General features: G+C 38.0%; 1 protein-coding gene across 1 annotated transcript in view; it reads right to left on the reverse strand.

The window, feature by feature from the left end:
• Positions 1-22738, reverse strand: part of LOC128644651 (uncharacterized) — a 71339-nt gene extending 48601 nt beyond the window's left edge. Inside the window, exons 1-4 of the mRNA XM_053697176.1 lie at positions 22509-22738; positions 11516-11664; positions 6871-7019; positions 1571-1710 (exon numbers count right to left, since the gene is read on the reverse strand). Coding sequence (XP_053553151.1) covers positions 1571-1710; positions 6871-6979 — 249 coding nt within the window. The 5' untranslated portion in view covers positions 6980-7019; positions 11516-11664; positions 22509-22738. The remainder of the gene's footprint in view (positions 1-1570; positions 1711-6870; positions 7020-11515; positions 11665-22508) is intronic.
• Between the last annotated feature and the right edge of the window lie 1124 nt (positions 22739-23862).

The raw sequence follows: 23862 nt of genomic DNA on the forward strand, positions 1-23862 counted from the left end.
GGGTTGATGCTTGCTTATTGGTCTTTGCCTAAATATAGCTACACCAATAAGCACAATCGCTATCACAGAGTGCTGAACCTAAAATGGGCTGGCTCCTAGGCTTAACATTCTTGCTTTGTATAAAATAAGATAGCAAGAGAACAAAGAAAAAATTTTGATAATAGGAGTAATATAGAAAGTTGCCTTAAAATTGCATGCTCACTATTTGAATACATAAAAGAAAAAATGTGGCGTTTAGTATCCCTTTAAAGCTACAAGGAATGTTTGTCTTTAATCCAGCGAGTGTGGTCTGTATGTATACTGTATATGTATATATATATACATAGGGCGCCATGTACTAAGAGGCGGGCGGACAGCTTCTTAACTCGCGAAGCTGTCCGCCCGCCACCGCTACACACGGGCAGCGGATCTATTGATCCGCTTGCCCGTATGTACCATTACACACTCATCGGAGTGTGTAATGCCCGCCCCTTCAATCGCTTGACCAATCACGCGACTGAAGGGGCTGTCAATTACCGAGAGCGAGCGTGCTCTCAGTGATTTTGCTTCGCCACCTAAGAGGTGGCATAGGGTGTAAGAAGCAGCGGTCTAATGAGAACTGGAGCAGCGGCTCCAGTTCTCCTTTACTATATATATATATATATAAATATATATAATATATATATATACATACATATACACACACATATGTATATATGTTTAGACATGTATATGTATGTATATATATATATATATATATGCATACATTATAGCCCTTTCTATTCAAATACCTTGTCATATGCCATATACCTTTTAACCCTTATCATTTTTTTTTATATTTCTATTAAAGGGACACTGAACCCAAATTTTTTCTTTTGTGATTCAGATAGAGCATACAATTTTAAGAAACTTTCTAATTTACTCCTATTATCAAATTTTCTTTTTTTCTCTTGGTATCTTTATTTGATATGCAAGAAAGTAAGTTTAGATGCCGGCCCATTTTTGATGATTGGTGGATACGTTCATCCACCAATAAAAAAAGTGCTGTCCAGAGTTCTGAACTAATAAAAAATCTTAGATGCCTTCTTTTTCAAATAAAGATAGCAAGAGAATAAATAAAAATTGATAATAGGAGTAAATTAGAAAGTTGCTTAAAATTGCATGCTCTATCTGAATCACGAAAGAAAAAAAATTGGGTTCAGTGTCTCTTTAATAATTTTTATTAGATAGTGTATATATGAGTGCAACACTTTATTTTAATGCATTTATGTTGTGTTTGGTGCAACTTTTAATTTAGCCCAAACCCTTTAAGTGAGGACTTAATTAGTGCTAACCCCGCAAACTTGCAATATAAGCTCAAGTTAGCACGGGCGCGATATTTCAATATTGCGTGCTATTGTTAGCGAGCCACTTGTAATCTAGCCCTGTGTATGTTTGCTCGTGTGTGTTTATATGTATATGTTTGTGTTTGTCTATGTGTGTATATTTATGTTTCTGTGCGTATGTGTATTTGCAATATTGTTATATATTTGAAAATTCAATAAGCAACATATGACAGAAACATTATTAAAGGTCAAAATAGTATAATTACCTCTGGTGCCATTTTTATTACTTCTTGATACAAAGATGATGCTTCTGCTGCTGTCTCTTTGGTACGAGAAAGTGCACGTGCTAAGCCCAAGCGATGCAAATAAGAACACTGATTTAGCGACACAGGTATGGAAGTAAAGTCTGTAAATGAGAAGTATTACTTGTATATAAAGGCATAATGGAACATTCTAATGTAAAAACAACACACCCTTACTCATTAGAACCCAACATTCTTGCAGTATGATGGGGTCAATCACAGTCTTTTCAGTATTTATAGCTGATATTGATATTTAAAGTTCAGATTATATTCTCATGGTAGTTTTTGAGTGATCACAATTTCTAATGATTACAAAAACAAGCTTTACATTGTTACTCTAGAGATATTGGCATCAAAAATAGAAATGCAAACAAAAATGACTACAAAGAGAGCGTACCTCTAGGTGCTATAAACACAGGCAGGGAACTCTTAGTCTCCCCATTAGCTGAGCCTATAGCAAGCCAGAGCTAAGCAGAAGTCTTTAGATCACATCCCACTGGCTCTATAGGACCACGCACTGAAGCAACCAAACATAGCTCAAATAGGAAGCAGTGCTGGTAAAGCAAAGTCAATTTCAAAGCAAGCCACCATCTTAAATCTATTTATTTAAACCATTTAAAAATGATGTGACGTGTTCCTTATCCCGTTAAGGCTGTTTGCTCAAACTGCTGAGTCTACTGGTCTACACTATATGGCACCCCTGTCTGATGGTCTAGTTTTCATTGTACACTATTATGACTTTTATGTCAAATATTTTTTTTTACTAACATCAATACGTTGTAGTAGGTTGGAGCGCCCCCAATATTATACCATGTGTTGTTGTTGCAGGTTTACACATTACATTAGAGGTGTTTTGATTTGATTTGTACAGTGATTAATGTAAATAAGTAGCGTGTGAAATTAATTTTTTGTGGTCCAAAACCAATAAGAATATGTGTTAATGACTAATAAAGGCATTTGAACTGAAGCAAGATGGGTACAGCAGGCATGTGTGTGTCGTATGACTTATTTACATTGATAACACCGTAAATGTGCTTATTATACATTTGGTTTCTTAATTGATGTAGTAGAAAGCCTATTTCGGTTTTGCATAATTTTGGCCTGAAATGAAGAAGAACGATGCAGGAAATTAATATTCTCACAGAAGAAAAGATGAATTTGAAAAGAATTATAATCAACCCACTATTGTATCTAAACAACTAGGTTAAACACACAGTTATGTCCTATCTGGAAAAAGTCAAGCAGGGACGGGGAGTCAGTCAGTTGCAAGCTTCGAGCAGGACTTTTCAACTCCTGCAATGGTTTTTAAACACAAAAGTTATCTAGGGGTCCAGTAATAAAAAATACTGCATTCTCTACTATTTCACATTTTAAACTGGTCCCTTTACTAATATACCATGTGCTTTATTTCTACAAAGGTAGTCACGAAACATAAAGATTCCTTATCAATCAGTCCACATTCTCTTGCCAAGTGCACTGCATGGTTTTTGTGGGCTTTTTTTAAATTTTAACTTATATGAAATAACACCATAATAATGCTCTTTTCTAGACATGTGCATTTGTTTGATTTGTTTCACAAACAAATGCTGAATATGGCATTGGACTGCAGCATTCAGCTATTTACAGAGCTGGATTTATTAGTGTGAAAGTGCAAGACACAAAGATCTGTGCAAAATCCAGATGTTTGTGCGTTGCGTTTTCACACAAAAAAATTAGTTTCCTAAAAACAGCAAATGCTGCTGCCTTTGGTTATATTTGGCATTTGTTTGTAAAAAAAAAATTAACAACTACACATGCCTACTCTTTTCAAATGCATTTGTGGCAACAAAATCACTCGACATACTTGCATGGACACAGTTTTCCCACTGAAATTTTCACATCTGCCCATGGAACTTTTTTAAATAGATAGGGACATTATGAAACATTACCCCCATTTTTTACTTATAAATCTATAATATATTTTAACAATAAAATCGCAATTACCCAATCAAGCCCATGCAACATGGTGGCTGGTCCAGAGTTTTTACATTATAAATGAGTGATTATACAGGCAAACAGTAGTGTTTAAGTTAAAACATTTTTACAAATTGATTTTAAATTAATTGTAGTTTCTCCATGTACAAGAGTTCACAGTACAAACGTACATGAGTCTGTGATTGGCTGAAGGCTGTCACATTATACACAGGACAAGGAATTCAAAGAAACTTTGTTAAAAAAAATATACTGCTCATCTGAACTTCAAATAAGTCTCTTTAAAGCTCCAGTTTGTAGCAGAGGTACTATCTGCAAGATTAAAAGTTTTGCGCTAAACCGGGTGCGTAAATAATGCAAAAAAATTAGCGGTATCGCACTCTCCATAGCGCTTCCATTATAAGTTACTGAAAAACCTTCTTTTGTTGTGCGGTCTGGTGCGTTAAGCTCCATAACGCACAAAACCAAAGACCTAACTTAACGTGCTTGTGCACGTTTTCCCCCATTAGACATCAATATCCATTGATGTCTATGGGGAAAAGAAAGTTACACCCTAACATAAACCCCTAGTCTAAATACCCCTAATCCGCTGCCCCCTGACATAGCTGACACTAAATAAACCTATTAACCCCTAAACCGTCGCCCCCCACATGGCTACTACTATAATAAAGTTATTAACCCCTAAACCGCAGGCCCCCCATATGGCTACTACTATAATAAAGTCAGTAACCCCTAAACCGCCGGCCCCCACATCGCTACTACTATCATAAAAGTTATTAACCACTAAACCACCGGCCCCCACATCGCAACACACTAAATGAAACTATTAACCCCTAACCTAACTATGCCCTATACTTATAATTAAATTTACAATATAACTATCTTAAAATAAATAAAAACCTGTGAAATAAAAAGAAACTAAGATTAAACTATAAACTAACCTAACATTATTATATTAAAATTTTTTTTACGAAAAATAAAAACCTAAGTTACAAAATGAAAAAATCCTAACACTACAAATAAATTAATAACATTACAAAAAATACACTAAAATTACGAAATATAACAAAAAACTAACATTACCAAAAATAACAAAGAATTAAATTACGAAAAATAAAAAACACTAAGATTACAAAAATAACAAACAAAATTATCCAAAATAATAAAACAAACCTAATCTAATAGCCCTATGAAAACATAAAAGCCTCCCCAAAATAAAAACACCCCCTAACCTATCAATAAACTACCAATAGCTCTTAAAAGGGCCTTTTTGTAGGGCATTGTTAATCAGTTCTTTTACCAAAAATAATTACAAATTCCCCTCTAAAAGTAAACCCCTCCACCCAATCAACCCCCAAAATAAAAAAAACCTAAGTCTAAAAAAAACCTAAGCTACCCTTTCTCGTCCTTAAAAATAAAAAAGCCCTAATCTAAACCCCCCCCAAAAAAAACAACCTAAGGCTGACCCTCAAATAGGTATTCCCCGTCCTGAAGTCCGGCGGAGAAGGTCTTCTTCCAGGTGGCGACATCTTCATCCAGCGTGGGGACCTCTTCTATCTTCATCCAGGGCGAAGGCGGCGTTGAGTGGAGGTAACCGTGGAACAGGACCAGCGGCCGCGAATCCATCCAGGGTGGAGGATCCTCTTCGTACGATTGTTGCTGCACACTGAGGATTGAATGCAAGGTACCCCTTTTATATTGGGGTACCTTTGCATTCCTATTGGCTGTAAAATCATCGTACAAAGAGGATTCTCCACACTGGATGGCTCTGTCGTCACGGGTCCTGTTCCGCGCCGCCTTCGCCCTGGATGAAGATAGAAGAGGTCCCCACGCTGGATGAAGATGTTGCTGCCTGAAAAAAGACCTTCTCCACCAGACATTCTCGAACGGTGATTACCTATTTGGGAGTTATAGTTTTTTTTTTTTGGGGTGCTTTTTTTTAGATTAGGGCTTTTTTATTTTTATGGGCGAAAAAGAGCTGAATGCCCTTTTAAGGGGGGACTTCGTAATTATTTTAGGTAGAAGAGCTGTTTAACTTAGGACAATGCCCTACAAAAAGGCCCTTTTAAGGGCTATTGGTAGTTTATTGATAGGTAAGTGGGTGTTTTTATTTTGGGGTGGCTTTTTTGTTTTTATAGGGCTGTTAGATTAGGTTTCATTTTTATTATTTTGGATCATTTTGTTTATTATTTTTTGTAATCCTAGATTTTTTCTATTTTTGTGTAGTGTTAGGTTTTTTAATCTTGTAATTTAGATTTTTTATTTTTCGTTTATTGTCTTAAAATACTTAGGCTATAGACTATAAGGCAAGCATTTTAGCCACACAACCTATAATACAGGTGCTATGAAAATCCCGAACTCAAAAGCCAATTTTTGAGTGCGGAATGGAGAGTTGCATAAAGGCTAAAACGCTTGTGGTATAGCTGTACCACAGCGACTTTTAATACGGGAGACCTGCATATTCCACGCACAAAGGTCAATTTTTCAGCGGAATAGCCGTACCGCACCATACCGCAAAACTTGAAATTTAAGTGTACATGAGGTATAAAGCGCACCACAGAATGTTATCTTGTATAGGGCTGTAAGGGATTGGACACTTTTTATGATTCAATGCAGAAATAATTAATCAAACAGTTTATGTATTAGCAGTTTATATAAAACTTTGCTATTTAGACAACATATATATATATATATATATATATATATAGTATAGTACATATATCACATAAAAACACATATATGCCTTTAAGAAATGTTACACTGGTTTTTCACTCTGCTGTTCTGTTCTCAAGCAGTGCTATTAACTAGAAAGTGGGATTACACATTCCAAAGGAGATAGTGCTACCGCACTAGTGTGAGAATATTCAATTGTTATGCAAGATGATTACTAAATAAAAGAATATGATTGACATAACTGATCACACCTACTAATCTGTAGTTTAATTATTAGAATTGATGAGAGGGGGCAGGTGTGCTTTGGACAATATCTGCCTGTGTTCCACTGAATGATGACTCTCAGCCTTGTTGCATGTAATTAACACCTTATCCAAAACCCGAAGACAAGTAATGTGTTTATAGTTTAATCACTGCCTTGCTTTATAAGTTGATTACTGACTTATGTTATTCCAATAAGTTCATAATAAACTGCATTTTACTGCATTATTGTGTGTCTCTTTCCCTTTTTCAGTACTATTGTAAGGCCTAGTTTGCACTGCCCCAGCACCAGGACATAACAAGGGCTCAGTAAATACTATAGCATTTTATTTAACACTTTTAAGTCAAATATTAGTTACCTTGAACTGGTGCACAGGAGGTTTCTGATTCTGTAGGATTTTGTATTGATGATAACTGTGGTTCTGCAGCTTTTACGGGAGTACTTGGAGCTTTTGGTTTCAAAGTCATTATGTTTTTGCTTGTTGACAATCCAGTTGTACCACGCCCCCTAGCGGGAAATACATGTTTTGCGATAAAAAAGAAAAGTTTGTCTATCAAGCCAAACTCAGTTAAAAAATCAGCAAGATCTCAATGCGGATGCATTTATTTGTGATTGGAGCAGCACACACTCAAAATGACAGGTCACAGTAACCGTGTCTCCCATTACATGCAATAGGAAATGGAAGAGACTTGTTAAAGTGGAATCAGAATCCGGTCACATGCATTGCTGTGCAATAATAGTTTAAGCTTGATAAACTGATCAATATTCATCCTAAAAGCATTTCACCAATTTATGATATGTTGCATGGCAATGGCCTCTAGTTATCAAGCTGTCTACTTACCTGCATTCACCGGCCCAATACGCTAGCCTAAGCTAGCCTTACATCGCAGCCTACGGACCTGAAAACGTTCGCCAAAGTTATCAAGAAAGCTGTCAAGAAGCCGCGCACCAAGTAGGGAGCGATGAGCAGCGGACTGTTGTTAACTGACAGTCATCGATCTCGCTGCTCATCGGCTTCTTCGCAGCTTTCTTGCTAGCCTGTCACTAAGCACTCACACTATACCATACAGTTTTTCCCCCTAAACCGCCACTCCCGGAGCCCCCCGCACCTAAATAAACTTATTACCCCCTAAAACTGCCGCTCCCGGACCCGCCGCAACTATAATAAAGTTATTAACCCCTAAATCGCCACTCCTGGACCCCGCCGCCACTATAATAAATATATGAACCCCTAAACCGCTGCTCCCGGACCCCGCCACCACCTACATTATACCTATTAACCCCTAATCTGCTGCCCCCTATACCGCCGCCACCTACATAAAGTTATTAACCCCTATCCTGCCGATCCCGGACCCCGCCACAAATAAATTAATTGTTTAACCCCTAAACCGCCGCACCCAGAGCCCTCCGCCACCTACATTACATTTATTAACCCCTATCCTGCCCCCCCTACACTGCCGCCACCTACAGTACATTGATTAACCCCTAATCTACCCCCCTACACCACCGCCACTATATTAAATGAATTAACCACAAAACCAAAGTCTAACCCTTAACACCCCCCTAACTTAAATATTATTTAAATTAATCTAAATAAATATTCCTATCATTAAATAAATTAATCCTATTTAAAACTAAATACTTACCTATAAAATAAACCCTAAGATAGCTACAATATAATTAATAATTACATTGTAGCTATTTTAGGATTTATATTTATTTTACTGGCAACTTTGTATTTATTTTAACTAGGTGCAATAGCTATTAAATAGTTAACTATTTAATAGCTACCTAGTTAAAATAATTACAAAATTACCTGTAAAATAAATCCTAATCTAAATTACAAATACACCTAACACTACAATATGAATAAATTAATTAAATAAATTAAATACAATTATCTAAAATAAAATACAATTAAATAAACTAAACTATATTACAAAACAACAAACACTAAATTACAAAAAATAAAAAATAAAAATTACAAGAATTTTAATCTAATTACACTTAATATAAGCCCCCTAATAAAATAAAAAATCCCCCAAAATAATAAAATTCCCTACCCTAAACTAAATTACAAAGTAACCAGCTCTTTTACCAGCCCTTAAAAGGGCTTTTTGCGGGGCATTTCCCCAAAGTAATCAGCTCTTTTACCTGTAAAAAAAAGCAATACAATACCCCCCCAACATTACAACCCACCACCCACACACCCCTACTTTAAAACCCACCCGATCCCACCTTTAAAAAAACCAAACACTACCCCATTGAAGATCACCCTACATCTGAGCCATGTTCAGAATCGGGTATGGTAAACTAAGCGCTATAGAGTCCTAAAGCTCTCCTCCTAAAATATCCCCTAGCGATTATAAAAAACATCATCCCCTAGGCGGATTATAAAAAAGCCATGTTCACGCCCAGCCTACATGTTACTATCATAAAAGTTATTAACCACTAAACCACCCGGCCCCCACATCGCAACACACTAAATGAAACTATTAACCCCTAAACCTAACTATGCCCTATACTTATAATTAAATTTACAATATAACTATCTTAAAATAAATAAAAACCTGTGAAATAAAAAGAAACTAAGATTAAACTATAATCTAACCTAACATTATATATTAAAAAAATTTTTACGAAAAATAAAAACCTACAGTTACAAAATGAAAAAATCCTAACACTACAAATAAATTAATAACATTAACAAAAAATACACTAAAATTACGAAATAATAACAAAAAACTAACATTACCTAAAATAACAAAGAATTAAATTACGAAAAATAAAAAACACTAAGATTACAAAAATAACAAACAAAATTTATCCAAAATAATAAAACAAACCTAATCTAATAGCCCTATGAGAAACATAAGAGAAGCCTCCCCAAAATAAAAGCACCCCCTAACCTATCAATAAACTACATAGCGCTTAAAGAGGGCCTTTTTGTAGGGGCATTGTTAATCAGTTCCTTTTACCAAAAATAATTACAAATTCCCCTCTAAAAGTAAACCCCTCCACCCAATCAACCCCCAGAAATAAAAAAAACCTAAGTCTAAAAAAAAACCTAAGCTACCCTTTCTCGTCCTTAAAAATAAAAAAGGCCCTAATCTAAACCACCCCCCCAAAAAAAACAACCTAAGGGCTGACCCTCAAATAGGTATTCCCCGTCCTGAAGTCCGCGGAGAAGGTCTTCGTCCAGGTGGCGACATCTTCATCCAGCGTGGGGACCTCTTCTATCTTCATCCAGGGCGAAGCGGGCGTTGAGTGGAGGTAACCGTGGAACAGGACCAGCGCCGCGAATCCATCCAGGGTGGAGGATCCTCTTCGTACGATTGTTGCTGCACACTGAGGATTGAATGCAAGGTACCCCTTTTATAGGGGGTACCTTTGCATTCCTATTGCTGTAAAATCATCGTACAAGAGAGGATTCTCCACACTGGATGGCTCTGTCGTCACGGGTCCTGTTCCGCGCCGCCTTCGCCCTGGATGAAGATAGAAGAGGGTCCCCACGCTGGATGAAGATGTTGCTGCCTGAAAAAAGACCTTCTCCACCAGACATTCTCGAACGTGAGTACCTATTGGGAGTTATAGTTTTTTTTTTTGGGGTGCTTTTTTTAGATTAGGGCCTTTTTATTTTTATGGGCGAAAAAGAGCTGAATGCCCTTTTAAGGGGGGGACTTCGTAATTATTTTAGGTAGAAGAGCTGTTTAACTTAGGACAATGCCCTACAAAAAGGCCCTTTTAAGGGCTATTGGTAGTTTATTGATAGGTAAGTGGGTGTTTTTATTTTGGGGTGGCTTTTTTGTTTTTATAGGGCTGTTAGATTAGGTTTCATTTTTATTATTTTGGATCATTTTGTTTATTATTTTTTGTAATCCTAGATTTTTTCTATTTTTGTGTAGTGTTAGGTTTTTTAATCTTGTAATTTAGATTTTTTATTTTTCGTTTATTGTCTTAAAATACTTAGGCTATAGACTATAAGGCAAGCATTTTAGCCACACAACCTATAATACAGGTGCTATGAAAATCCCGAACTCAAAAGCCAATTTTTGAGTGCGGAATGGAGAGTTGCATAAAGGCTAAAACGCTTGTGGTATAGCTGTACCACAGCGACTTTTAATACGGGAGACCTGCATATTCCACGCACAAAGGTCAATTTTTCAGCGGAATAGCCGTACCGCACCATACCGCAAAACTTGAAATTTAAGTGTAACATGAGGTATCAAAGCGCACCACAGAATGTTATCCTTGTATAGGGCGTAAGGGATTGGATCACTTTTTATGATTCAATGCAGAAATAATTAATCAAGACAGTTTAGTAGTTAGCAGGTTATATTAAAACTTTGCTATTTAGACAACATATATATATATATAGTATATATATATATATATATATATATATATAGTATAGTATAGTACATATATCACATAAAAACACATATATGCCTTTAAGAAAATGTTACACTGGGTTTTTCACTCTGCTTGTCTGTTCTCTAAGCAGTGCTATTAACTAGAAAGTGGGATTACACATTCCAAAGGAGATAGTGCTACCGCACTAGTGTGAGAATATTCAATTGTTATGCAAGATGATTACTATATAAAAGAATATGATTGACATAACAGATCACACCTACTAATCTGTAGTTTAATTATTAGAATTGATGAGAGGGGGGCAGGTGTGCTTTGGACAATATCTGCCTGTGTTCCACTGAATGATGACTCTCAGCCTTGTTGCATGTAATTAACACCTTATCCAAAACCCGAAGACAAGTAATGTGTTTATAGTTTAATCACTGCCTTGCTTTATAAGTTGATTACTGACTTATGTTATTCCAATAAGTTCATAATAAACTGCATTTTACTGCATTATTGTGTGTCTCTTTCCCTTTTTCAGTACTATTGTAAGGCCTAGTTTGCACTGCCCCAGCACCAGGACATAACAAGGGCTCAGTAAATACTATAGCATTTTATTTAACACTTTTAAGTCAAATATTAGTTACCTTGAACTGGTGCACAGGAGGTTTCTGATTCTGTAGGATTTTGTATTGATGATAACTGTGGTTCTGCAGCTTTTACGGGAGTACTTGGAGCTTTTGGTTTCAAAGTCATTATGTTTTTGCTTGTTGACAATCCAGTTGTACCACGCCCCCTAGCGGGAAATACATGTTTTGCGATAAAAAAGAAAAGTTTGTCTATCAAGCCAAACTCAGTTAAAAAATCAGCAAGATCTCAATGCGGATGCATTTATTTGTGATTGGAGCAGCACACACTCAAAATGACAGGTCACAGTAACCGTGTCTCCCATTACATGCAATAGGAAATGGAAGAGACTTGTTAAAGTGGAATCAGAATCCGGTCACATGCATTGCTGTGCAATAATAGTTTAAGCTTGATAAACTGATCAATATTCATCCTAAAAGCATTTCACCAATTTATGATATGTTGCATGGCAATGGCCTCTAGTTATCAAGCTGTCTACTTACCTGCATTCACCGGCCCAATACGCTAGCCTAAGCTAGCCTTACATCGCAGCCACGGACCTGAAAACGTTCGCCAAAGTTATCAAGAAAGCTGTCAAGAAGCCGCGCACCAAGTAGGGAGCGATGAGCAGCGGACTGTTGTTAACTGACAGTCATCGATCTCGCTGCTCATCGGCTTCTTCGCAGCTTTCTTGCTAGCCTGTCACTAAGCACTCACACTATACCATACAGTTTTTCCCCCTAAACCGCCACTCCCGGAGCCCCCCGCACCTAAATAAACTTATTACCCCCTAAACTGCCGCTCCCGGACCCGCCGCAACTATAATAAAGTTATTAACCCCTAAATCGCCGCTCCTGGACCCCGCCGCCACTATAATAAATATATGAACCCCTAAACCGCTGCTCCCGGACCCCGCCACCACCTACATTATACCTATTAACCCCTAATCTGCTGCCCCCTATACCGCCGCCACCTACATAAAGTTATTAACCCCTATCCTGCCGATCCCGGACCCCGCCACAAATAAATTAATTGTTTAACCCCTAAACCGCCGCACCCGGAGCCCTCCGCCACCTACATTACATTTATTAACCCCTATCCTGCCCCCCCTACACTGCCGCCACCTACAGTACATTGATTAACCCCTAATCTACCCCCCTACACCACCGCCACTATATTAAATGAATTAACCACAAAACCAAAGTCTAACCCTTAACACCCCCCTAACTTAAATATTATTTAAATTAATCTAAATAAATATTCCTATCATTAAATAAATTAATCCTATTTAAAACTAAATACTTACCTATAAAATAAACCCTAAGATAGCTACAATATAATTAATAATTACATTGTAGCTATTTTAGGATTTATATTTATTTTACTGGCAACTTTGTATTTATTTTAACTAGGTGCAATAGCTATTAAATAGTTAACTATTTAATAGCTACCTAGTTAAAATAATTACAAAATTACCTGTAAAATAAATCCTAATCTAAATTACAAATACACCTAACACTACAATATGAATAAATTAATTAAATAAATTAAATACAATTATCTAAAATAAAATACAATTAAATAAACTAAACTATATTACAAAAAAACAAACACTAAATTACAAAAAATAAAAAATAAAAATTACAAGAATTTTAATCTAATTACACTTAATATAAGCCCCCTAATAAAATAAAAAATCCCCCAAAATAATAAAATTCCCTACCCTAAACTAAATTACAAAGTAACCAGCTCTTTTACCAGCCCTTAAAAGGGCTTTTTGCGGGGCATTTCCCCAAAGTAATCAGCTCTTTTACCTGTAAAAAAAAGCAATACAATACCCCCCCAACATTACAACCCACCACCCACACACCCCTACTTTAAAACCCACCCGATCCCACCTTAAAAAAACCAAACACTACCCCATTGAAGATCACCCTACCTTGAGCCATGTTCAGAATCGGGTATGGTAAACTAAGCGCTATAGAGTCCTAAAGCTCTCCTCCTAAAATATCCCCTAGCGGATTATAAAAAACATCCCCTAGCGGATTATAAAAAAGCCATGTTCACCCAGCCGGGCACCACTGGTCATCCGATGGGGCAGAAGAGGACATCCGGACCGGCAGAAGTCTTCATCCTATCTGGGCAGAAGAGGACATCCGGACCGGCAGAAGTCTTCATCCAATCGGGGCAGAAGAGGTCCTCCAAGCGGAGCGGAGCCATCTTGAATCCAGCCAACACGGAGCCATCCTCTTCTTTCCGATGTCCAAACAGAAAATTAAGGGTTCCTTTAAATGACGTCATCCAAGATGGCGTCCCTCGAATTCCGATTGGCTGATAGGATTCTATCAGCCAATCGGAATTAAGGTAGGAAAAAATCCGATTGGCTGATGTAATCATCCAATAGAATTGACGTCGCATTCTATTGGCTGATCCAATAAGCCAATCGGATTGAACTTCAATCCAAGTGGCTGATTACATAAGCCAATCGGATTTTTCCTACCTTAATTCCGATTGGCTGATAGAATCCTATCAGCCAATCGGAATTCGAGGGACGCCATCTTGGGTGACGTCATTTAAAGGAACCTTCATTCTCTGTTAGGACTCGGAAGAAGAGGATGGCTCCGGTCGGCTGGATTCAAGATGGCTCCGCTCCGGTTGATTGAAGATAGAAGATGCCGCTTGGATGAAGACATCTGCCGCTTGGAGAACCTCTTCTGCCCCGATCGGATGAAGACTTCTGCCGGTCTGGCTGTCCTCTTCTGCCCCATCGAATGACCAGTGGTGCCCGGCTGGGTGAACACGCCTCAAGGTAGGGTGATCTTCAATGGGGTAGTGTTAGGTTTTTTTTAAGGGGGGATCGGTGGGTTTTAGAGTAGGGGTGTGTGGGTGGTGGGTTGTAATGTTGGTGGGGGGATTGTATTGCTTTTTTTTTTTACAGGTAAAAGAGCTGATTACTTTGGAGCAATGCCCCGCAAAAAGCCCTTTTAAGGGCTGGTAAAAGAGCTGGTTACTTTGTAATTTAGTTTTTATTATTTTGGGGGGCTTTCTTATTTTATTAGGGGGCTTAGATTAAGTGTAATTAGATTAAAATTCTTGTAATATTTTTTTATTTTTTGTAATTTAGTGTTTGTTTTTTTGTAATATAGTTCAGTTATTTAATTGTATTTTATTTTAGATCATTGTAGTTTATTAATTTAATTAATTTATTGATAGTGTAGTGTTAGGTGTATTTGTAACTTAGGTTAGGATTTATTTTACAGGTAATTTTGTAATTATTTTAGCTAGGTAGCTATTAAATAGTTATTAACTATTTAATAGCTATTTGTAACCTAGTTAAAATAAATACAAAGTTGCCTGTAAAATAAAAATAAAGCCTAAAATAGCTACAATGTAATTATTAGTTATATTGTAGCTATCTTAGGGTTTATTTTATAGGTAAGTATTTAGTTTTTAAATAGGATTAATTTGTTTAATGATAGGAATATTTTTTTATAGATAAATTTAAATAATATTTAGTTAGGGGGGTGTTAGGGTTAGGGTTAGACTTAGGTTTTGGGGTTAATTCATTTAATATAGTGGCGGCGGTGTAGGGAGGTAGATTAGGGGTTAATAAATGTACTGTAGGTGGCGGCGGTGTAGGGGGGGCAGGATAGGGGTTAATAAATGTAATGTAGGTGGCGGACGGCTCCGGGTTTAGGGGTTAAACAATTAATTTATTTGCGGCGGGGTCCGGGATCGGCAGGATAGGGGTTAATAACTTTATGTAAGTGGCGGCGGTATAGGGGGCAGCAGATTAGGGGTTAATAGGTATAATGTAGGTGGCGGCGGGGTCCGGGAGCGGCGGATTAGGGGTTAATATATTTATTATATTTGCGGCAGGGTCCGGGAGCGGAGGTTTAGGGGTTAATAAGTTTATTATAGTGGCGGCGGGGTCCGGAAGCGGCGGTTTAGGGGGTAATAAGTTTATTTAGGTGCGGTGGGGTCCGGGGGGCAGATTAGGGGTGTTTAGACTTGGGGTACATGTTAGGGTGTCAGGTACCGACACTTCCCATAGGAATCAATGGGATATCGGGCAGCAGCGAACATGAGCTCTCGCTGCTGTCAGACTCCAATTGATTCCTATGGGATCCGCCGCCTCCAGGGCGGCGGATTGAAAACCAGGTACGCTGGCCCGGAATAGTGGCGAGCATACCTGGTAGGTATTTGATAACTACCAAAAGTAGTCAGATTGTGCCGAATTTACGTTCGGAACATCTGTAGTGACGTAACCATCGATCTGTGTCGGACTGAGTCCGGCGGATCGTATGTTATGTCACTAGATTCTACTTTTGCCGGGCTGTAGGGCTTGATAACTACGGCGAATCAGCCTTGCCACAAATACGCTGCGGAATTCCAGCGTATTTGCGGTTGACGGCTTGATAACTAGAGGCCTATACATTGTATTGTCTAGTAGGTGTTTTTTGTGTGAAAAAAGAGCAGTAGTTGTTGAGAAGTAAAGGTTTAAAAATACACTATACAGATATACTGTGTGCATGGTACACACTACACACACTACTCACACACACAGAGTACACAACTACTGCACACATACACATTCTATGCCTACAATTACTACATATACAATACACCCTACACACAAACACTAAACATACACTACACAGAGTAAAATCACTGTACACACACACACTAGACACACACTTTACATACACATATACTACAAAAATGATACACACTAGAAACAAACACACTACACAATGACTGCACACATACACTAGACACATACTCAACATACACACATACTACACAAATGATAAACACTACAAGCACACACACTACACAATGGGGCCGATTTAGCAAGCTCCAAATGGAGCTTGATGCCCCTGTATCTGCACGAGCCGTCAGGCTCGCCAGAAACAGCAATTATGAAGCAGCGGTCTATAGACCACTGCTCCATAACTGATCCACTGCCTCTGAGGCTGCGGTCTTCAATCCGCCCGATCCTATACGATCTAGCTGATTGACACCCCCTGCTAGCGGCTGATTTCTTTCATGTAATTAACAAGAGTCCATGAGCTAGTGACGTATGGGATATACATTCCCACCAGGAGGGGCAAAGTTTCCCAAACCTTAAAATGCCTATAAATACACCCCTCACCACACCCACAAATCAGTTTTTACAAACTTTGCCTCCAAGGGAGGTGGTGAAGTAAGTTTGTGCTAGATTCTACGTTGATATGCGCTCCGCAGCAAGTTGGAGCCCGGTTTTCCTCTCAGCGTGCAGTGAATGTCAGAGGGATGTGAGGAGAGTATTGCCTATTGAATGCAGTGATCTCCTTCTACGGGGTCTATTTCATAAGGTTCTCTGTTATCGGTCGTAGAGATTCATCTCTTACCTCCCTTTTCAGATCGACGATATACTCTTATATTTACCATTTCCTCTACTGATTCTCGTTTCAGTACTGGTTTGGCTTTCTACAAACATGTAGATGAGTGTCCTGGGGTAAGTAAGTCTTATTTTCTGTGACACTCTAAGCTATGGTTGGGCACTTTATTTATAAAGTTCTAAATATATGTATTCAAACATTTATTTGCCTTGACTCAGAATGTTCAACTTTCCTTATTTCCAGACAGTCAGTTTCATATTTGGGATTATGCTTTAATTATCATATTTTTCTTACCTCAAAAATTTGACTTTTTTCCCTGTGGGCTGTTAGGCTCGCGGGGGCTGAAAATGCTTCATTTTATTGCGTCATTCTTGGCGCGGACTTTTTTGGCGCAAAAATTCATTTCCGTTTCCGGCGTCATACGTGTCGCCGGAAGTTGCGTCATTTTTTGACGTTATTTTGCGCCAAAAATGTCGGCGTTCCGGATGTGGCGTCATTTTTTGGCGCCAAAAGCATTTAGGCGCCAAATAATGTGGGCGTCTTATTTGGCGCCAAAAAATATGGGCGTCGCTTTTGTCTCCACATTATTTCAGTCTCATTTTTCATTTGCTTCTGGTTGCTAGAAGCTTGATGTTTGGCATTTTTTTCCTATTCCTGAAACTGTCTTATAAGGAATTTGATCTATTTTGCTTTATATGTTGTTTTTTCTCTTACATATTGCAAGATGTCTCACGTTGCATCTGAGCCAGAAGATACTACAGGAAAACCTCTGCCTGCTGGATCTACCAAAGCTAAGTGTATCTGCTGTAAACTTTTGGTAGCTATTCCTCCAGCTGTTGTTTGTATTAAATGTCATGACAAACTTGTTAATGCAGATAATATTTCCTTTAGTGATGTACCATTGCCTGTTGCAGTTCCCTCAACATCTAAGGTGCAGAATGTTCCTGATAACATAAGAGATTTTGTTTCTGAATCCATAAAGAAGGCTTTGTCTGTTATTTCTCCTTCTAGTAAACGTAAAAAGTCTTTTAAATCTTCTCTCTCTACAGATGAATTTTTAAATGAACACCATCATTCTGATTCTTTGGACTCTTCTGGTTCAGAGGATTCTGTCTCAGAGATTGATGCTGATAAATCTTCATATTTATTTAAGATGGAATTTATTCGCTCTTTACTTAAAGAAGTACTAATTGCTTTAGAAATAGAGGATTCTAGTCCTCTTGACACTAATTCTATACGTTTGGATAAGGTTTTTAAAGCTCCTGCGGTTATTCCAGAAGTCTTTCCTGTTCCTAATGCTATTTCTGCAGTAATTGCTAAGGAATGGGATAGATTGGGTAATTCATTTACTCCTTCTAAACGTTTTAAGCAATTATATCCTGTTCCGCCTGACAGATTAGAATTTTGGGACAAAATCCCTAAAGTTGATGGGGCTATTTCTACCCTTGCTAAACGTACTACCATTCCTACGTCAGATGGTACCTCGTTTAAGGATCCTTTAGATAGAAAAATTGAATCTTTTCTAAGAAAAGCTTATCTATGTTCAGGTAATCTTCTTAGACCTGCTATATCATTGGCTGATGTTGCTGCAGCTTCAACTTTTTGGTTGGAAACTCTAGCGCAACAAGTAACAAATCGTGATTCTCATGATATTATTATTCTTCTCCAGCATGCTAATAATTTCATCTGTGATGCCATTTTTGATATTATTAGAGTTGATGTTAGATTTATGTCTCTGGCTATCTTAGCCAGAAGAGCTTTATGGCTTAAGACTTGGAATGCTGATATGGCTTCTAATCAACTCTACTTTCCATTTCTTTCCAGGGAAACAAATTATTTGGTTCTCAGTTGGATTCTATTATTTCAACTGTTACTGGTGGGAAAGGAACTTTTTTACCACAGGATAAAAAATCTAAAGGTAAAAACAGGGCTAACAATCGTTTTCGTTCCTTTCGTTTCAACAAAGAACAAAAGCCTGATCCTTCGTCCTCAGGAGCAGTTTCAGTTTGGAAACCATCTCCAGTCTGGAATAAATCCAAGCCTGCTAGAAAGGCAAAGCCTGCTTCTAAGTTCACATGAAGGTACGGCCCTCATTCCAGTTCAGCTGGTAGGGGGCAGGTTACGTTTTTTCAAAGAAATTTGGATCAAATCTGTTCACAATCTTTGGATTCAGAACATTGTTTCAGAAGGGTACAGAATTGGTTTCAAGTTGAGACCTCCTGCAAAGAGATTTTTTCTTTCCCATGTCCCAGTAAATCCAGTGAAAGCTCAAGCATTTCTGAATTGTGTTTCAGATCTAGAGTTGGCTGGAGTAATTATTCCAGTTCCAGTTCCGGAACAGGGGATGGGGTTTTATTCAAATCTCTTCATTGTACCAAAGAAGGAGAATTCCTTCAGACCAGTTCTGGATCTAAAATTATTGAATCGTTATGTAAGGATACCAACGTTCAAGATGGTAACTGTAAGGACTATATTGCCTTTTGTTCAGCAAGGGAATTATATGTCCACAATAGATTTACAGGATGCATATCTGCATATTCCGATTCATCCAGATCATTATCAGTTCCTGAGATTCTCTTTTCTAGACAAGCATTACCAATTTGTGGCTCTACCGTTTGGCCTTGCTACAGCTCCAAGAATTTTCACAAAGATTCTCGGTGCCCTTCTGTCTGTAATCAGAGAACAGGGTATTGTGGTATTTCCTTATTTGGACGATATCTTGGTACTTGCTCCGTCTTTACATTTAGCAGAGTCTCATACGAATCGACTTGTGTTGTTTCTTCAAGATCATGGTTGGAGGATCAATTTACCAAAAAGTTCTTTGATTCCTCAAACAAGGGTAACCTTTCTGGGTTTCCAGATAGATTCAGTGTCCATGACTCTGTCTTTAACAGACAAGAGACGTCTAAAATTGATTACAGCTTGTCGAAACCTTCAGTCACAATCATTCCCTTCGGTAGCCTTATGCATGGAAATTCTAGGTCTTCTGACTGCTGCATCGGACGCGATCCCCTTTGCTCGTTTTCACATGCGACCTCTTCAGCTCTGTATGCTGAACCAATGGTGCAGGGATTACACGAAGATATCTCAATTAATATCTTTAAAACCGATTGTTCGACACTCTCTAACGTGGTGGACAAATCACCATCGTTTAATTCAGGGGGCTTCTTTTGTTCTTCCGACCTGGACTGTAATTTCAACAGATGCAAGTCTCACAGGTTGGGGAGCTGTGTGGGGATCTCTGACGGCACAAGGAGTTTGGGAATCTCAGGAGGTGAGATTACCGATCAATATTTTGGAACTCCGTGCAATTTTCAGAGCTCTTCAGTTTTGGCCTCTTCTGAAGAGAGAATCGTTCATTTGTTTTCAGACAGACAATGTCACAACTGTGGCATACATCAATCATCAAGGAGGGACTCACAGTCCTCTGGCTATGAAAGAAGTATCTCGAATTTTGGTTTGGGCGGAATCCAGCTCCTGTCTAATCTCTGCGGTTCATATCCCAGGTGTAGACAATTGGGAAGCGGATTATCTCAGTCGTCAAACGTTGCATCCGGGCGAATGGTCTCTTCACCCAGAGGTATTTCTTCAGATTGTTCAATTGTGGGGGCTCCCAGAGATAGATCTGATGGCCTCTCATCTAAACAAGAAACTTCCCAGGTATCTGTCCAGATCCCGGGATCCTCAGGCGGAGGCAGTGGATGCATTATCACTTCCTTGGAAGTATCATCCTGCCTATATCTTTCCGCCTCTAGTTCTTCTTCCAAGAGTAATCTCCAAGATTCTGAGGGAATGCTCGTTTGTTCTGCTAATAGCTCCGGCATGGCCTCACAGGTTTTGGTATGCGGATCTTGTCCGGATGGCATCTTGCCAGCCATGGACTCTTCCGTTAAGACCAGACCTTCTGTCACAAGGTCCTTTTTTCCATCCGGATCTGAAATCCTTAAATTTAAAGGTATGGAGATTGAACGCTTGATTCTTGGTCATAGAGGTTTCTCTGACTCCGTGATTAATACTATGTTACAGGCTCGTAAATCTGTATCTCGAGAGATATATTATAGAGTCTGGAAGACTTATATTTCATGGTGTCTTTCTCATCATTTTTCTTGGCATTCTTTTAGAATACCGAGAATTTTACAATTTCTTCAGGATGGTTTGGATAAGGGTTTGTCCGCAAGTTCTTTGAAAGGACAAATCTCTGCTCTTTCTATTCTTTTTCACAGAAAGATTGCTATTCTTCCTGATATTCATTGTTTTGTACAAGCTTTGGTTCGTATAAAACCTGTCATTAAGTCAATTTCTCCTCCTTGGAGTTTGAATTTGGTTCTGGGAGCTCTTCAAGCTCCTCCGTTTGAACCTATGCATTCATTGGACATTAAATTACTTTCTTGGAAAGTTTTGTTCCTTTTGGCCATCTCTTCTGCTAGAAGAGTTTCTGAATTATCTGCTCTTTCGTGTGAGTCTCCTTTTCTGATTTTTCATCAGGATAAGGCGGTGTTGCGAACTTCTTTTGAATTTTTACCTAAAGTTGTGAATTCCAACAACATTAGTAGAGAAATTGTGGTTCCTTCATTATGTCCTAATCCTAAGAATTCTAAGGAGAAATCATTGCATTCTTTGGATGTTGTTAGAGCTTTGAAATATTATGTTGAAGCTACGAAATCTTTCCGTAAGACTTCTAGTCTATTTGTTATCTTTTCTGGTTCTAGGAAAGGCCAGAAAGCTTCTGCCATTTCTTTGGCATCTTGGTTGAAATCTTTAATTCATCTTGCCTATGTTGAGTCGGGTAAAACTCCGCCTCAAAGAATTACAGCTCATTCTACTAGGTCAGTATCTACTTCCTGGGCGTTTAGGAATGAAGCTTCGGTTGACCAGATCTGCAAAGCAGCAACTTGGTCCTCTTTGCATACTTTTACTAAATTCTACCATTTTGATGTATTTTCTTCTTCTGAAGCAGTTTTTGGTAGAAAAGTTCTTCAGGCAGCGGTTTCAGTTTGAATCTTCTGCTTATGTTTTTTGTTAAACTTTATTTTGGGTGTGGATTATTTTCAGCAGGAATTGGCTGTCTTTATTTTATCCCTCCCTCTCTAGTGACTCTTGTGTGGAAAGATCCACATCTTGGGTAGTCATTATCCCATACGTCACTAGCTCATGGACTCTTGTTAATTACATGAAAGAAAACATAATTTATGTAGGAACTTACCTGATAAATTCATTTCTTTCATATTAACAAGAGTCCATGAGGCCCACCCTTTTTTGTGGTGGTTATGATTTTTTTGTATAAAGCACAATTATTCCAATTCCTTATTTTATATGCTTCGCACTTTTTTTCTTATCACCCCACTTCTTGGCTATTCGTTAAACTGATTTGTGGGTGTGGTGAGGGGTGTATTTATAGGCATTTTAAGGTTTGGGAAACTTTGCCCCTCCTGGTGGGAATGTATATCCCATACGTCACTAGCTCATGGACTCTTGTTAATATGAAAGAAATGAATTTATCAGGTAAGTTCCTACATAAATTATGTTTTTTAACATCTCATTTGCAATTTAATCTGTGACATAAATCTAATATTTTTTCAATTAATCGATTGATCTATCTGTCTGTTTGTTTATTGGAAGCACTGTATACCTTGCTACATTAGTAGAAACAGCTTTATTGTTGACCCCTCTGGCTGTTGCTGCAATAGTTTTTTTAGCGTTGGGAATGGTTTTCGCCGCACCTCTTGATTGTGGAGCTGTACCTCTGGCACAAGCAGTTCGTGAAACATTTACATTAGGGGAAGTTGCTATTTTTGCTGTTTCCTTATCTTTGTTAGCTTTTTTCTGTTTTTTCTCTTCTTCAGCAGCCTTCCACTCCTGCCACCACTTCTGCTCTGCAATTAATAACAATGCCATTTAATAAATAAAGCTGATTATGGTAATCAGTCATTAATTTTTATGACTGTAACTAGCATTTTTTAGCAAAGAATTTAAAGGTACAAGAAACACAACTTGCTTTTGTGTAAAAATTGTGCTTAACTGAAGCTCCTACGCTGTATGACAGATTTTATTTTCTAGTAGGTGCTTTTATTTGCTCAGTGGAAAAAAGGACCAGTGGTTTTACAAAAATCAGAGCAAGGTACTAAAAATGCTGTACAAGATATTGATTTGCAACACTTTGAAGAAAACCTAGGTTACAGAATTTGCTTCTTGGCCTTGCTAGGGTTCATGGGACAATTACAGTTAAAGAAACTGCATAGACTGCTTTGAAAAGTGCACATGATGTGCTCGTCTCAGAGTACTGTATGTGTGTGTACACACACTTCCAGATTGGCACCATGGCAATATAAATGATGACGATCACACACTTAATAAATAGCTTAAGCAGATTTGTTTAATAGACAAGTTATTGCAAAGCCGCTAGAGTCCCAGACTAGTTTAAAGTAAATTAAAATTTCCTTTTAACATTTTCTAATTTTTAAAAATTACTATTCAAATTCTAGCTGTCATTATCAACATGTTCATTATAATACTCTATTTTTTGTCAAACTGAAGAACTGCTTTGTAAGATTAGAAATTACAAAATCATTTATTATGAGCTAGATTACAAGTGGAGTGCTAAATTATTGCACGCCCGCAAACGGGCAAATTTGTGCCTTTACATTGCGGTCTATGGGAACTGTGTGTTCCCAGTAAATATATATGTATATGCTTATACACATATATATATATATATATATATATATATATATATATATATATATATGTGTGTCAATATGTGTATATACACATATTAACACATAAATATATATGTATATAAGCATATATATTTAATATTTTTGCCATCCTTGCGCTACTTACCCCCTTCACTGTGCTTAGGTTTTGTGCCGTCTTTGAGGGCATCAGAACGAGGCTCCCATTGGAGCCTATGGAAGCGCACTATTGTGAGCACAATGCTTCCCAGCTTGCGTTCGCATTGCTGTCAACTTGTAATACCAGAGCAC

Source organism: Bombina bombina, unplaced genomic scaffold (genome assembly GCF_027579735.1).
Source record: "Bombina bombina isolate aBomBom1 unplaced genomic scaffold, aBomBom1.pri scaffold_513, whole genome shotgun sequence".
Classification (NCBI taxonomy): Eukaryota; Metazoa; Chordata; class Amphibia; order Anura; family Bombinatoridae; genus Bombina; species Bombina bombina.